General features: G+C 40.8%; 1 protein-coding gene and 1 pseudogene across 2 annotated transcripts in view; both read right to left on the bottom strand.

Annotated features, from left to right (window-relative positions):
* The window catches only part of EMB (embigin), a 61204-nt gene extending 59805 nt beyond the window's left edge, over positions 1 to 1399 (bottom strand). The window contains 4 exon segments of the mRNA XM_079145937.1: positions 1059 to 1184; positions 1187 to 1236; positions 1238 to 1339; positions 1341 to 1399. Of these exon segments, the coding sequence (XP_079002063.1) occupies positions 1059 to 1184; positions 1187 to 1236; positions 1238 to 1339; positions 1341 to 1384 (322 nt within the window). The 5' untranslated portion in view covers positions 1385 to 1399.
* Positions 1400 to 11216: 9817 nt separating this feature from the next.
* On the bottom strand, positions 11217 to 13637 carry LOC306664356 (putative nucleoside diphosphate kinase; annotated as a pseudogene). Its single transcript has 2 exons — positions 13569 to 13637; positions 11217 to 11779 (listed from the first exon to the last, which is right to left on the bottom strand). The product of its transcript is annotated as a putative nucleoside diphosphate kinase (transcript).
* Positions 13638 to 14056: the final 419 nt, after the last annotated feature.

Raw genomic sequence — 14056 nt, 5'->3', positions numbered from 1 at the left:
AAAGGGTAAAGAAATTTAGAAACTAAAGCAACACACATGCTTTTGTCCAAGTCATGTATAAAAAATGAATTGTCTTGGATTATCTTGTTTTTCATGGTATGTTCAGTATAGCTTTAGAAAAATTAATTACTGTGGAAGATTGAACACGTTGTGCAGAACCATGCCCCACTTCTAACCCCTTGTGGTCAATCTTTACCACTTAAAGAGCTGTGGCTTTCTTCTGCCTTTGCTGCACGCTAATGCTTAAGAGATATACTAGAACAGGAAAGCAGGTTAGATGGAACACCGTCAACACAAAAAGTAACTATAAACAGGTGAAGCTGAAATGGCGAAACTAGTGTTGGCTTTGGGAAAGTTTTGTAGTAAATCCCTCAAAGCGTCTTAAGCAATACAACCACCACCGCAGGGGAAGAACTGTTTTCAAAGACCAAAGTGTAAAAACATCCATAGATTATCCTAAAAAGTTGTGGGGGCTTTGTTTTCTTTCTTGGTGGGTTGGTTATGGGTTTGTTTGTTTTTTGTTTGGTTGGTTTCGTTTTTTTCACTTTGCTCTGCAAAACGTCCTCAAAGCCAACACCTGCCAGGAGGAAAGGTGATATCTGAGCCTTACTCTCCATTCAAGTAAGGGGAGTTGGCCATGAGAAATGTGGCTTTCAACACCACGCCACAGGAACAGAAGCCGAGCCACCGGCTTGTGCCCATACCCACCCACACCTGCTATCGCCCTCTTCTCCGAAGAAAAAAACTTGACCCTGCCCGAATACTAACACCCGCGACGTTTCTGACTTGCCGGGCGCCGCTCGTTCCAGATTCACCCCACCGAGCGCAGGAGCCCGAGCCTCTCCAGTTCGCAGGTTCAGCTTAGGTAACGCACGCCCAGCCAATGGGAGGCGGCCGCCGCCGCTCCGCAGCCCGCCTCCGCCAGCATCCGCGCGCCGCTCCCCGCCACCCCCGCCCAGCGCGCCCGCGACGCCCTCCGCCCTGGAGGACTCCGGCCTCGCGCGCCCCTTCCCGCGCGCTCGGAGCCCTCCGCATCCCAGCCGGTCCACCCATCACACCTGGGGGATCGCCGTCCACCAAGCTCCAGCGCGCCGCAGCTATGAGGCACAGGAGGAGGAGCGGCCGCGACGGGGGCGCTCGGGGCGCCGGGGACCCCAGCAGGCCTGTGAGCGCTCGCATGGCGCCGGCGGGTCAGCCCCGGTCCTCGTGGACGCTGCCTCTTCCTCAGCTCGTCGCCGTCGCCGGTGGCCCGGGGCTCACTGCCAGTCCCCGGGGCAGGACACGCGAGAAAAGGCTGAGTGGGAGGGGCCCAGCCGCCCTGCCTTCCTCCCCCGAGACTCTCACTGCACCCGAGGCCGGCCCAGTGCTGCGCCCGGCTCCCCATGAATTATGCAGCCCTCAGCCGCCTGCAGGCGCTCCCGGATACGCAGTGCCGCCTCCCACTCCACATCCTCTCCGGCCTCCGTCTTCTCTGCCCTACTAGGTTGGGGAGGGAGCTTGCTGAAGACGCTTGGGCAGGTGATGGCGAGCCCATCACTTCGGGGATAGGATGAAACTCTCCCTGCAGACTATTCTTTGCATCCATCAGAGGCAGGTTCGCTTATTTACTTCGATGGGACAGATGAGAGGATAGAATACTTTTGTTCCCTCAGACGTCTTTGGGCCACCTTATTAAGGAGATTTATTTTTGCGCTGGTGGAAGGCGCTGTCCAGCGGCCTCACACCCTGGATTTGCTTTAGCTTTTCCCACCTATTACGCACACCCTCCCCTCCTGTCACTAAAGACATAACTGGTTCTTTCCAGATTAAGGCTTCAGAGTCCCAAGGCCCCATAGTCTATCTTTTTACTTTCCCTGTTTGAGTAGCCTAACAGTTTTAAGGTGCCAACAAGAGCCGAAGAAATAACTACTTAAAGGACAAAATGCAGTGTAAAATGCACAAAGACGTTGAACTTGGTCAAACACGAACACCGTATTTTAAATAAGGCTATCCCTTATCCATCAAGGCCCATAGCTGGGAATTTTTTATGCTCTCACCAAATATAGTAAGACAACTAAAAAAACTTTTTTTTTTTCTTAAAAACGGGATCTCCCTTTGTTGCACAGACTGTTAACCAACCCCTGAACCCCAGCGATTCTTCTGCCTCAGCCTCTGAAATAGTTGAAACTACAGGCCTTCTCCACAGAAAAGATGTTTTTTACGGGCCGTGCATTATAATTATACATAATAGTGAAAGTTATTATGATATATTTGTACATATGCAGAATATATTTTGGTCAATTTCGGTTCCCTTTACCTCTCCTTTTTCTCCCTTTCCTTTCCCCCATCTTCCTTTATTTTACTGAACTCACTTCAATTTTCTTGTGATCCTTACCTGCCTGTCTCCGCCCCCGCCCCCCCAGCTTTTACTTAGGAGAGAAAACACTCCATCCTTGACTTTCTGAGAGTGACTTATTTCACTTAACTTTGTGAATATGGCTTATTTTTGTTAACAGGATATGAGCCAGTTCAATCCATTTTCCTGCAAATAACACAATTTCATTCTTTATGTCTGAGTACAAGTCCATTGCTTACGTATGCCACCTATTCTTTATCCATTCATCCACTCATAGACATTTAGGCTGGTTCCACAATTTGACTGTTGGACATTGTGCTGCTATCAACATGGGCATTTGTGTATCCCTATAGTATGCGGAATTTAATTCTTTTGGAGAAATACCAAAGAGTGGTATCATGAATCCCATGATGGTTCCATTCCTAATCTACAAAAATATATTTTTAATGTATCTCTCATGAGTTTTGCTCCCTTTACTTCTTGCAGATCACATTTGTTATTCACAAATTCATAACACCAGCATGCACCCAAAAAAATGAAAGAAAACATTAGATACAGATTTGTCAGGTTGAACTGCTAAACAAGAAAGGTATGCTTACTCCAGAGCAATGTTTAATTTTTATTTAGTGTGTATATCTAAAATATTCCTGTTTGCAGCTTAATATTATAATGGGTCAAACTTTTGGAAATAATAGATTATTCAAAGAAGTACTGAGAGAATAAGAATGATACAATTCATCAGCAATATTAAGTATCTACTAAGTACCATGCACTATGTTCAAAATAGACTGCATGGCTGGGCATGGTGGCACCTACCTGTTATCCCAGAGAATCAGGAAGCTGAAACAGGAGGATCACAAGTTTAAGGCCAGTCTGAGCGACTTGGATAGGCCATAAGCAGCTTAGTGAGACTGTCTGAAGATAAAAAATAAAAAGGGTTGGAGATGTTGTTCAGTGGTAAAAATCCTCAATACAAAAAATAAGTAAATTGCTTGTACAGTCATGCACATGTACACGTATACAATAATGAACATGGAGAGCTGTTTATCTGTGAACTACAAATCTAGGGAAAGCCTCTTGATGAGAAAAGTTATAATGATTAAACTTATCTGAACAAAGCCTTATGACAACCTAAAGGACCAAACACACTGTGACCATACCAGGAACCTGGCTAGGCTTGCTAAGCCCAAATTACCTGATCAATAGCTGCTACATCAAGCCCATCTTGCTGCCCTGTATCCTATTTCAATGTTAATTGCAAACATTTCTCTATACCTTGGGAGAATTTTTAAATTGACCAATTCTCAGAATAAACTGAACTCTGACTGACCTTTTCCAATTAGTCTTATAAAATCCTTAACCTCAAATTCACCCTTCTTCAAATTAGATGACCTCATTTAAAGAAAAATTATCTTTTCAGTTGAATCACTCTGTTTATGAAGAGAAAAAGTGACTTGCCTAAGCCAAGGCCAATTCTCACTGTCGATTTCGTTGTTGGAGCAAAACAATCTGAGAAAGAAATATAACTCCTGTTTTGCTAAGCATTTGGAAGATTTTCCATGTTGTTACTGTTTTATATTTAGATATCTGATATGTTTTGGCTTCATCCACCACTCCACTTTTTCAAAGCTTTATATCCTTTAAAAATAGCTCATCTACTACCAATTTCCCTGTACAGCTTTTTCTGATCTTTCTATTTCAAATTGACCTTTCCCTGCCTAGAGAATTAAATGTGGTACAAATGCTTTGACGTTCTCTTCATTGAGGGAGAAAGAAGAGTCCTAAGTTTCTTCTCCTTGAGCTGGGTGGGATCTATCATTCCTCTGACCTGCTGAATATTGGTGAAGTGACCAGTGTGCAAGCTTCCAGTTGCAGACCCCAAGAAGTGTCACTTCCTTTCCTTTGTAAGCCTCCCCTTTAAAGAACAGCACCAAGCAAAAAGTACTGATACCCTGAGACTACCACACTGTGAAAAGTCCAAAGTATATGGAAGGCCTTCTGAAAATAAAATCAGATCAAGTAAAAAAGAAAGGTAAAAATTTACTGTGCTTACAAAAGAATAGTCGGTGAACTGGGAGACTTCAAACCCAAAGAAGTTTGGCTCTCAAGGTTGCAGTGAAATTTATAAAGCATAAATAAGGAAGTACATTGATCTCTATTGTAATTGCTATGAAAAACTTAAATTCGTTTTAGGGTGAATAAAGCTGTATAAGCTTGTTTGTCTATGTCATTCAGACAAGGAAGAAAAGCTTAAGTTTATTTGTTGAGAGCTTGCATTTCAGAGAAATCAGGATAGCTTAATTTTCTGTTATGCAGCTGTGGTTGGTTAGCCTTAGGTATATTGAAACTGTGCCCTCCATTTTTATTTTACTTTGACAATCTCCCCTCCCTTTTGGTCATTCAGCTGAACTCAGACTGTGACCAGGTCTTAAGCATTTCTCTCATTCTATGTTTTTCTTTTCATGATCATCTAACGATTGCAAACCAGAATTTCAACAGGTTCTTCCAAATATTCAAATTCATGTAGTTTCTGTTGTTCAGGGCCTTTTAGAGTTCATTTTAAGGGACAATGAATGCTGACAATCATTTACAATTCTTAAGAGAACATAATGCACAGGAATTTTATCAACGTGACTAATGGGGAGATAATACCAAGGATTTGAGACAGACTATGAAGCCAATGTCCCCAAAGCCAAGATTTGACTAAACAGATCAATTGATTGTGCCTTTATGATCTGGTGAGATATCTGTATCTGGTCTTTAACTTCTCCAACTGTAAAGAAATGATTTTTCCCTCAGCATTTTTGAATAAGTTCTCCCACAGTCTGGTTGTGTCATTCATAGACAGTATACAGGGTTTGGAATAATTGGAGAGCCCTAACACAGGAGGACTGTGCAATGCCCATATAAGTTCTGGAAGGACTTTCTCGTGGTTTGCTTCTGTAGAGATTCCTGAGTGTTACTTTTAGTTATCTCACAGAGTAGAAAGGTTGATAAAGAGGAAAATAGTGAACCCAGGACTTGCGATATACTGCAAATCCAAGGAATCCTCTGAGTTGCCTTTAAGTCACAAGTCTGGGATAGTTTTGTATAGTATTTGTTTTTTCTGAAGACAGAAAGTCTTTTTTTGCAAATAAGTCATGACCTAGATAATACACCTTGTCTTGTGAGAATTAGAGCTTATCTCAACAGGCCTTCCAGTGCCAATAAACCAATTGTTGTACTAGACACATTGAGTCCACTTCTGAGTCCTTGTTTGATGAGGAACAAAGAAGTAAATCACCTTCACATTGAGTCCAAATAGAATTTCTGGGAAATCGCAGTGCCCTAGTCCCAGTGTAAAACTTGTAAACAGTCCAAAAGCATCTGTTAATTCCTGAGGCATTATTGCCCAAGTACATTGTTGATTTTTTAATCAAAAGCTAACAAATGCTGATATCTTTGTCTCCAGAAATGCTAAAAAAAAAAAAAAAAAAGAAGTAAAGGACGTCTACTATTGTGAACCACTTGGATTCAGTGGGTACCGTTTTGATTTGGTGCCACTGGAAGTCTTGGTACTACAATTTTATTTATAATTCTCAGGACCTGTACAAAACTCTATCCCTCTCCCCAGAGTTTATTGACAGGAAGATAGGAGTGCAGCAAGAAATAATACATGGAAGAATTAATCCCGGACTTATTAAGTCCTCTTTTATCAGTATGAATCCCTATATTACTTCAGATGTCAAAGGTGTTGAGATAATTTAGGAAGCAGTTTAAATGGTCAATCAGAATTTTAATGGGTTTGATATTTCAGATCTTTCCCACATCTGTAGAACAAGAAGGCTGTTGAGTGCCAGAAATGTCAGAAAAGTGTATATCTACATTTTAATGGAATTGAATATTTCCTTAGGACCGTCAACATTAGTGTCTGATGAATCTCAGGTCGTTTGTCCAGAAGATAATTTTATCTAGTTTCCTATTACAATAACAGATGTCTACCCAGGAAAGTCACAGGGCCAGTGTCACATAATAGGAAGAAGCAATACTCAGGGAAAGGGCCAAAAGTATATTTATGAGTTCTGATAAGAAAACCCTTGAACTTGATTTGAAATTCTCACTACCAAGATATTTTCATTATGCCAAGGGAGTCCTTAACATAATGTTTACAGTAAAAAGATTTGCCCTAGTGTCTACTAACGAAGTAAAATTTCTCCATTTATTTTAAGTTTCCTGTCTCCTCATTGATTTAAAAAAAAAATCATTAGAAGTAGCTTATCAGGCAATTCCTTGTGGCCTGCGCAATATTGAGAATTGTCAAAAGGATATGGAGGTTGTCCCAGTTTACTCTCATTTAGCAAGGGACAGTCTTTTTTCCAGTGCCGCTCCTGCTTCCAGTAATCACAGGCAGTCATTTTTATCAATGGGGGCAAAACTGGGAGTACATTTTTAAAAGTTAGTCAAGGTCCCCCCAAGTGTTGTAACTGAAGGGTCATTAGTTTGTTTTCCTGATGTTTCCTATTTTTCTCTTAATTTCCTTTCAAAGTGTTCTAAATGTTGCAATTCTATTCTGTTAAGGGAGTTACTTCCTATTCTAATTTATGCTTCTTTAGTAAGCTATTTATTTCTTTTTTTAATTTATTTATTTTGATTCATTGTACACAAATGGGGTACAACTGTTGTTTTTCTGGTTGTACACGAAGTAAAGTCACACCATTTGTGTAATCATACATGTACACAGGGTAATGATGCTTGTCTCATTCTGTTGTTTTTCCTTCCCCCATCGTCTCCCCACCCCTCATTTTCCTCTATACAATCCATCCTTCCTCATTTCTTACCTCCCTCCCGTTATGTATCATCATCTGCCTATCAGAGAGATCATTTGGCCTTTGGTTTTTGGAGATTGGCTTATGTCACTTAGCATGATATTCTCCAACTGCATCCATTTACCTGCAAATGCCATAATTTTATTCTTCTTTATAACGGAGTATAAGCTATTTATTTCTATCTGTAGTCCATTAACAAAATGGACAAATAAAACCACTTCATCTTGGCCTTTAAGGCAGGAATATAGTTTAAAATTTTCCTAAAGGCAGATTCAGTAGTCCATAGAAGAGTAATTCTTTTTTTTTTTTCCTTTCCTCAAGGTTGGGTTATGGCCTAATCTGTTCTCATGGAGAATAGGAATAGATTCAATCATTGTTGGTTCATTTTTCTAGTCCATCTTATCCACTTTAGAGGTATGCTTGACAGGATCACCAGGACATCTAGTTGGAAGCTAGTTCAGTGGTAGTGCACTGGCCTGGCATTCCCAAGACCCTGGGTTCAATCCCCTGTACTACACAAACACAAAATAAGCCATCTTAGTTGGAATATCCCAACAGGCTTTTTGTGGTCATTTTCAAGCATTTCTAGTACCAATCATATGGACAATTTGGTACAAATCAGGAGACATGGATTAGAGACTCTGCTGTGGTTTGGATATTGAGTACCCCAAAGGTTCTTGTGTCGAAAGTTTGGCACTTCAGGGTGGCACCATTGAGACGTGGTGGAACCTTTAGGAGGCAGGGACTAGTGGAAGGAAGTTAGGTCATTGTGGATGTGCTCTTGTAAAGTAATTCATATGCAACTCCTTGGCTTCTCACGAGAAGATTGTTATAAAAGCCTGAGGTTGGTCCCATCTTCCTATCTGCTCAAGTTTGAGGTGTGACCCTTTGCTTCTAGATGATTTTGAATTTTGAGCCTCCAAAACTGGGAGTATCTTTTTCTTTACAAGTAGCTTATGTCAGACATTTTGTCATAGTCAAGAAGCAGACTAATATAAGCTCCCAGAAAATTTTTAAATTCCTCTGTAAATTTGGTTTGATCTCTTTGAGGATCATAAAAACTCTGATCCATGTACAAGTAGGAAGCAGGGGTTTTAGAGGAAAGTAGGGAAGGGGTCATGTAACAGGTGGAATCTATCTTTGCCTTCAATGCCCTAAAATGACTGTATCTATACAGGGAAACTGATCATTCTACTATTGTCCAGAAACCCAGGTAAAAACAGCTATTTCCCCCTTGTGGACAAAGGATGACTTACCATGAAGCTTCAACAAAGCACAGGTATGCACAACAAAGCTGAAGAGCTCAAAATGCAGAGAGCTCCCACCTGAGAGAGATTTTTTGTGGTTAGCAAGAAAGCAGGGAGTGCAGTGGGTTCTATCATTATTGACATGTGGCTACACTCCCCAGTCTTGGGGCTCCTCAGGGTGTTGTTCAGCTCTCACTTCTGACACGATAAACTTCAAAATAAAACCAGATGAAGTAAAAAAGAAATGAGAGTTTATTGTGCATACAAAAGAACAGTTTGTGTAAATGAAGCAAAAAAGAAATGAGCAAATGAAGTTAAAAAGGTAAAAAAGGTACAAAAGAAAAGTGTGTGAACTGGGAGCTTTCAAACCAAGTCTGAAGAAGCTGGGATCACAAGAGCCATAGCATTGCTTATAAAATCACCGAGGAAGTATGCTGATCTCTGTTGTGATTGGCTACTATGAAGTACATTCCTTTTAGCACTTGAAGAGCTATATAAGCTTATTCGTCTGGAGCTGATGGGTTTGATTTTATCATACTGAGGGAAAGAAAAGCTTAAGTTTTGATTGTGGTTAGAACCTACACTTCAGAGAAATCTGGATACCTTAAGTATTGGTTATAGGGTGATGGGCGGTTGGCATAAGCGTATACACAAACTGTGGCCTCCATTTTTATTTTTTAACAGTTCTACATGACAAAATGCCAGGCAGTCAGGCAGATGCCAAAAAGCAGGAAGTTCCTGGGTTTGTGAGGGACCCTTCTTGAAGCCCTCAGAAAAGGCCAGTCCCCAGTTAAACCGTGCACAGTGACCCTATTGATGCTCCTTGGAGCAGAAGAATTGCCCAGCTAAACCCTGCCCAAACTCCTGACCCACAAGATAGTGTGTGATATGATAAAATTGTTGTTGTCTTAAACCACTAAGTTTTGGCATAGTTTGTGTCACCACAAAAAATAATCCAAGCCCTCTCTTCTGAACTCATGCTGTCTGTAGGATTAATGGGACAATTAATAATTTGCAGCTTTACGACTTGAGCTTTATTGTTGGTTTGAACTCCAATTTAAATATTTAATTGTTATTCAACTTGTGTGATTGTACCTTCTTTCTCAAGTAGGATATGATTCTTTTTAGTATCTGCAAATGGTTCTAGAAATAATATTCTTGGCGTGCACTATTTTTTACTTACTAGAAAATTAGTAGAGGAAAATTTTAAATAAAATTTTTGTTATTTTTGCAAAATAATACCATAAAAATCTTTATTTTTTCCCCTCTTAATATGTAAGTTGTCATCAAATGAAAACTATCTGTCAGGGTCCTACGAAGATATGGAAATGATAGAACAAAGAACTCTTAGTTAAAATAATTGATTTTTTAGAAAATTATTGGAAAAAGAAACATGTCAGATAGTAAGTATCATATAAAGTACTAAAATAAAGATGAAAATTTGTGGCGACCATTAATAGAGAAGAAACAAACAAAAAAACAAAACTACAAATAGAAGTCCAGGCAAATTTCTACCCCCAAAAATGTCTACCTCCAGTACACACACCTTGTGTAAATTTCTCCCCTGGAGTGTGGGCAGGTCTGTGGAAGAGGTAGTTATTCCCTTGAATAAGTTACATTTGTGAGATTCCCATGTAGTCAAGTGAAGGGAATGATTTCTCCTGTGCTCATCTGGAAGGAGTAAACAGCCTCACTGTGAATTGCAAAGGGTCAACCTCCAGGACCTGAGCTTCAGTCCTCAACCCACAAAGAATTGATTTCTTCCAACCAGTGAACTCAGAAGAGGTCCCACAGGATCAAACAAGATTACAGCCTTGCTGATACCTTGTTTGTGGCCTTGTGAGATCTTGAGCAGAACACCTCAAAACCCGGTCTGGATCTGGAAATTTGTCAGGCCACAGATTTGTCCTGTTTTAAGCCAGTAAGTTTTTGGTCATTTGTTACATGGCAACAGAAAACTAACACAGAATTGCCCAACAGATGTGGTTCTAGTTCGACTGTCATAAAATTGTTCTGTATTTGGACAGGATCAGGAATGGGTATGGAAAGAATGCAATAAATCATAACTTGTCTATACCAAGCAATAAATCATAACTTGTCTATACCAAGAAGTGTAATCTGATTCCCTTAACAGTGGTGCATGGAAAGGGGAAGCATAGCTAATGAGATATAAGAGCAAATCTGTAGAGGAGTTTCCTCATCTAGAAAGCAAAAAAGCCTCAACTAGAAAAGACCCTTCCCCATCCCCTTCGCCTCCTCTTTAGGCCCTGAATTTAAGCCATGATACCAGCATTGGCAGTGGCAACTGTGTGTTCATTTGGTGACAAACCAGAACTTCTCCAGGAATACAGAGATAAAAGCAAAAAGAATCCTGATACCTTGGCAATATCACTGAGTTACTACAAAAACACTGTGATGCCTATTCCAGGCCTATGTAAATATAAATCCCAGCGGCTCTGGAGACTGAGGCAGGAGGATCCCGAGTTCAAAGTCAGTCTCAGCAAAAGTGAGGTGCTAAGCAACTCAGTGAGACCTTGTGTCTAAATAAAATACAAAATAGGGTTGGGGGTGTGGCTCAGTGGTTGAGTGCTCCTGAGTTCAATCCCAGTACCAAAAAAATCAAAAATAAAATGATAATAACTATTAGTACAGCACTGTGTGGATTTTTGTTGTTGTTGTTGTTATTGACAGCTGAATACATTTCTATTGATTCCAAGACTTTCTTTGGGGCCTTAGTTTAAATATGAAGCCTTGCCCTGTGCTTTAAAATTCCTACTGTATATTTCTTTTTCTTTTCCCCAGTTCCAAAGGCTTTATTGGTAAATATGCTTTAGAAAAGAATGATCTACCCTATGATATACACTATCGTTTCCAAGTCAGTGTAATGAACAGCTGTGTCCAAGGACTCCTCTGGCTGTGCTGAAGGGGACCCTGCTTTGACCATCTCTATTCATAGACCCCGTCATGAGCACAAGACTTGTAGTCAACCAGTTCTCCAGGCTTAAACCATAGGCTGATCTCTTTCTTTTTCAGCACTTTTTATAGAATCACTATCATGAAAGATGTTCCTACCAACTTGAATGCAGAAGTCCCCTCGAATGGTCCCTGGTTTCAGATCTGCTGGGTTCAGTCTCCCCAAGCATCATTCAGCCTGTCTTCACCACGTTCAGCCCCTCCCAGACCACAGCCACCCCCTGGACCTGAGTTCATGTGCTTCACCAGCCTTGGGAAGAAGGGTCAATCTTTTAGGTCAATGTAGTGCTGCTTCAGATGGTCCTCAGAGGCCCGAAGGAACTTCATGGCTGCCAGTCAGAACCCCTTCTGCTCAAAGCGCTTGATGATCTCGCCCATAGGCCCTGCTGCATGCTGTCGGGCTTGATGGCAATGACCGCCTACTGTATATTTCTACACAGAATTCGCCGACCTTCTAGGTTTAAGGACTCACTTTTACTGTAAGGATAATATCTTTAAGTAATTCTTTAACTTACCTTGCAACATTTTCCCCAATCCGATCTATACTTACTCAGAAATACTTGAAGTTCCCCCAAAGTCAGCTTTTGTATCTCGCAAAGTAAGGTCTTGTACGCCTTATTGACTTTCCCTCTAATTCTCTTCCTTTCTTCCTCCTACCTACCCCACGCCCATCTTCCTCCTCTTCTAATGTTCAGAACAGCTTTGCCTATAGCTCTGCTCCCTAATTTCCAGTTCAATTTCTGTGTGGCTTTTTCTCCAGGAAGCTTCTCAGACTGTCCCTCAAGAGCTTCCTCTCTGACTTCCACAGCATCTTGTGTACATCCTTATCCCAGTGCTATCACTTGGTTCTGGAATGTCTACATCATGCTCTTGTGCTGCCGGCTTGTTCCCCAGCCTGTGGCACTATTGGGTGATGGTGGAACACTCAGTAGGTGGAGCCTAGTGGAAAAGAAGTTAGACCACTGGGGATTTTCCCTTGAAGGGTCTATGGGGATCCTGTCCCCAGGTTTCTCCCCCTTTGCTTCCAGGCTGCCATGAGATGAGTAGATTCTACTACCATGCACTCCAGCCATAAAGTACTATGCCACCACAGGCCCAAAAGCAATAGGGCCAAGTGACTGTGGACTAAAACCATGAGCCTAAATAAACTTTTTTTCCCTCTAAGTTAATTTATTTCAAGTATTTGTCACAGTGACAGAAAGCTGACTCATACACCCACCTCTTAACACATGATGCTATAATCATCAGTTTCATCTCTACCATTTAGCTCCCTGAAGGCTGAGCCAGTATCTGGTTAATGTTCATGTCCCATGCACCTCAGTATCCAGCAACACAGCTGTCCTTACATAGTTATGTGTTGCACAGATGAATGAAAGAAATTCAAAAGCTACAAACCTATATTCATTGAAAAGTGACCATATCCTAAAGTGTCCTCCACCCAGCTTCACTCACCAGAGATGAACATTATAAATTACTGCCTTTCTCCAGAAACATTCTAAATCTTTGCAAACATTTCTGTTTGCCTATTCCTTTCCTACAGATGGTGGCATTCTTGCTCACTGGCCTACTTCTAGCTTTTCTACTTTAACAATATGTCTACTGATTCCTATAGCGAGTTTTTCCCTTGAAACAGATAAATATTACTCCTTTCTGTGAATGTTCCACCACGTACTTACCAGTTACCAATTGACAGCATTACACTGATTTTGATACTTTCCACTTAAAAATAATTCAAAAATTAAATCATTGTACATTTATTCAGTGGTTCATAGGAATGTATAGGTAGAATACAGTCATAAAATTTTGTTTTGTTAAAAGATATTTGTGTTTTAAACTTTGAACAATAATGCCACATTATCTTTCTTCAAAATTGTTTTAGTTTGCATTTTTGTCAACAATGAGAGGACCTGTTTTCTCATGGCAACGGCTACACAGCAACTTTTGGATCTTGGCCAATCTGATAGATGAAAAATGGCAAAAAGTTTTAATTCAATTTGTTTTCCTTTTATTGTAAGATTGGGTGAGCACTTTTTGTATGTTAAGATACCATGTACAAATCTTGTTGCAAACAACAAAAACTAGTCTGGCTAGTTCAGCCAGAATTATAATCTCTTCGAGATTATTATGTACTACTTGAGATTGTTGAAGAAACAGACACAAAGCTGGGAACACCAAAAAACAAACAATAAATTGGCCTGAAATGGATACCAGTAGTGCCTTTTCCACGAACATGAAACGCCAGAGACTCAAAGCCTCTGCATCTACTGCTGCCTCCATCTCTGACATTACCTGTGATTGGGTACTTACCCTTGCACATCTTGCTGCCACCTACAAAAGCAAATTGGGAGCATGCTTTACTCACCTCTAAAGCAGTCTCACTAGGGTGTGTCGGTCAGAGAAAGCCTAGGTCACACGATGCACTACTAGCTGCAAGGGAGGCTGAGTTCTGACCTTAGTGTAGAAAATCAGATCCATAATATGCAAACTTCCCTAAGTGTAGGAAGGTATCAGAATATGACAAGAATTCTTGGCTATATGAAATATCCACCTCAGTACTCCACACTATCAATAGGCAACCTTTTTATCCTTAGTCTTTGAAACAAAAGCAGATGCTCCTCTGACATAATACATCCTTTGTACATTTCCAAGCAAACACCTCCTTTGTACCTCAGAAGACAACAAGTTTCAAGGGAAGG

This window comes from Sciurus vulgaris (genome assembly GCF_902686455.1).
Source record: "Sciurus vulgaris genome assembly, chromosome: 6".
In the NCBI taxonomy this organism is placed as follows: Eukaryota; Metazoa; Chordata; class Mammalia; order Rodentia; family Sciuridae; genus Sciurus; species Sciurus vulgaris.
Note: the sequence above shows the minus strand (reverse complement) of the source record. Positions and strands in the feature narration are given on the sequence as shown.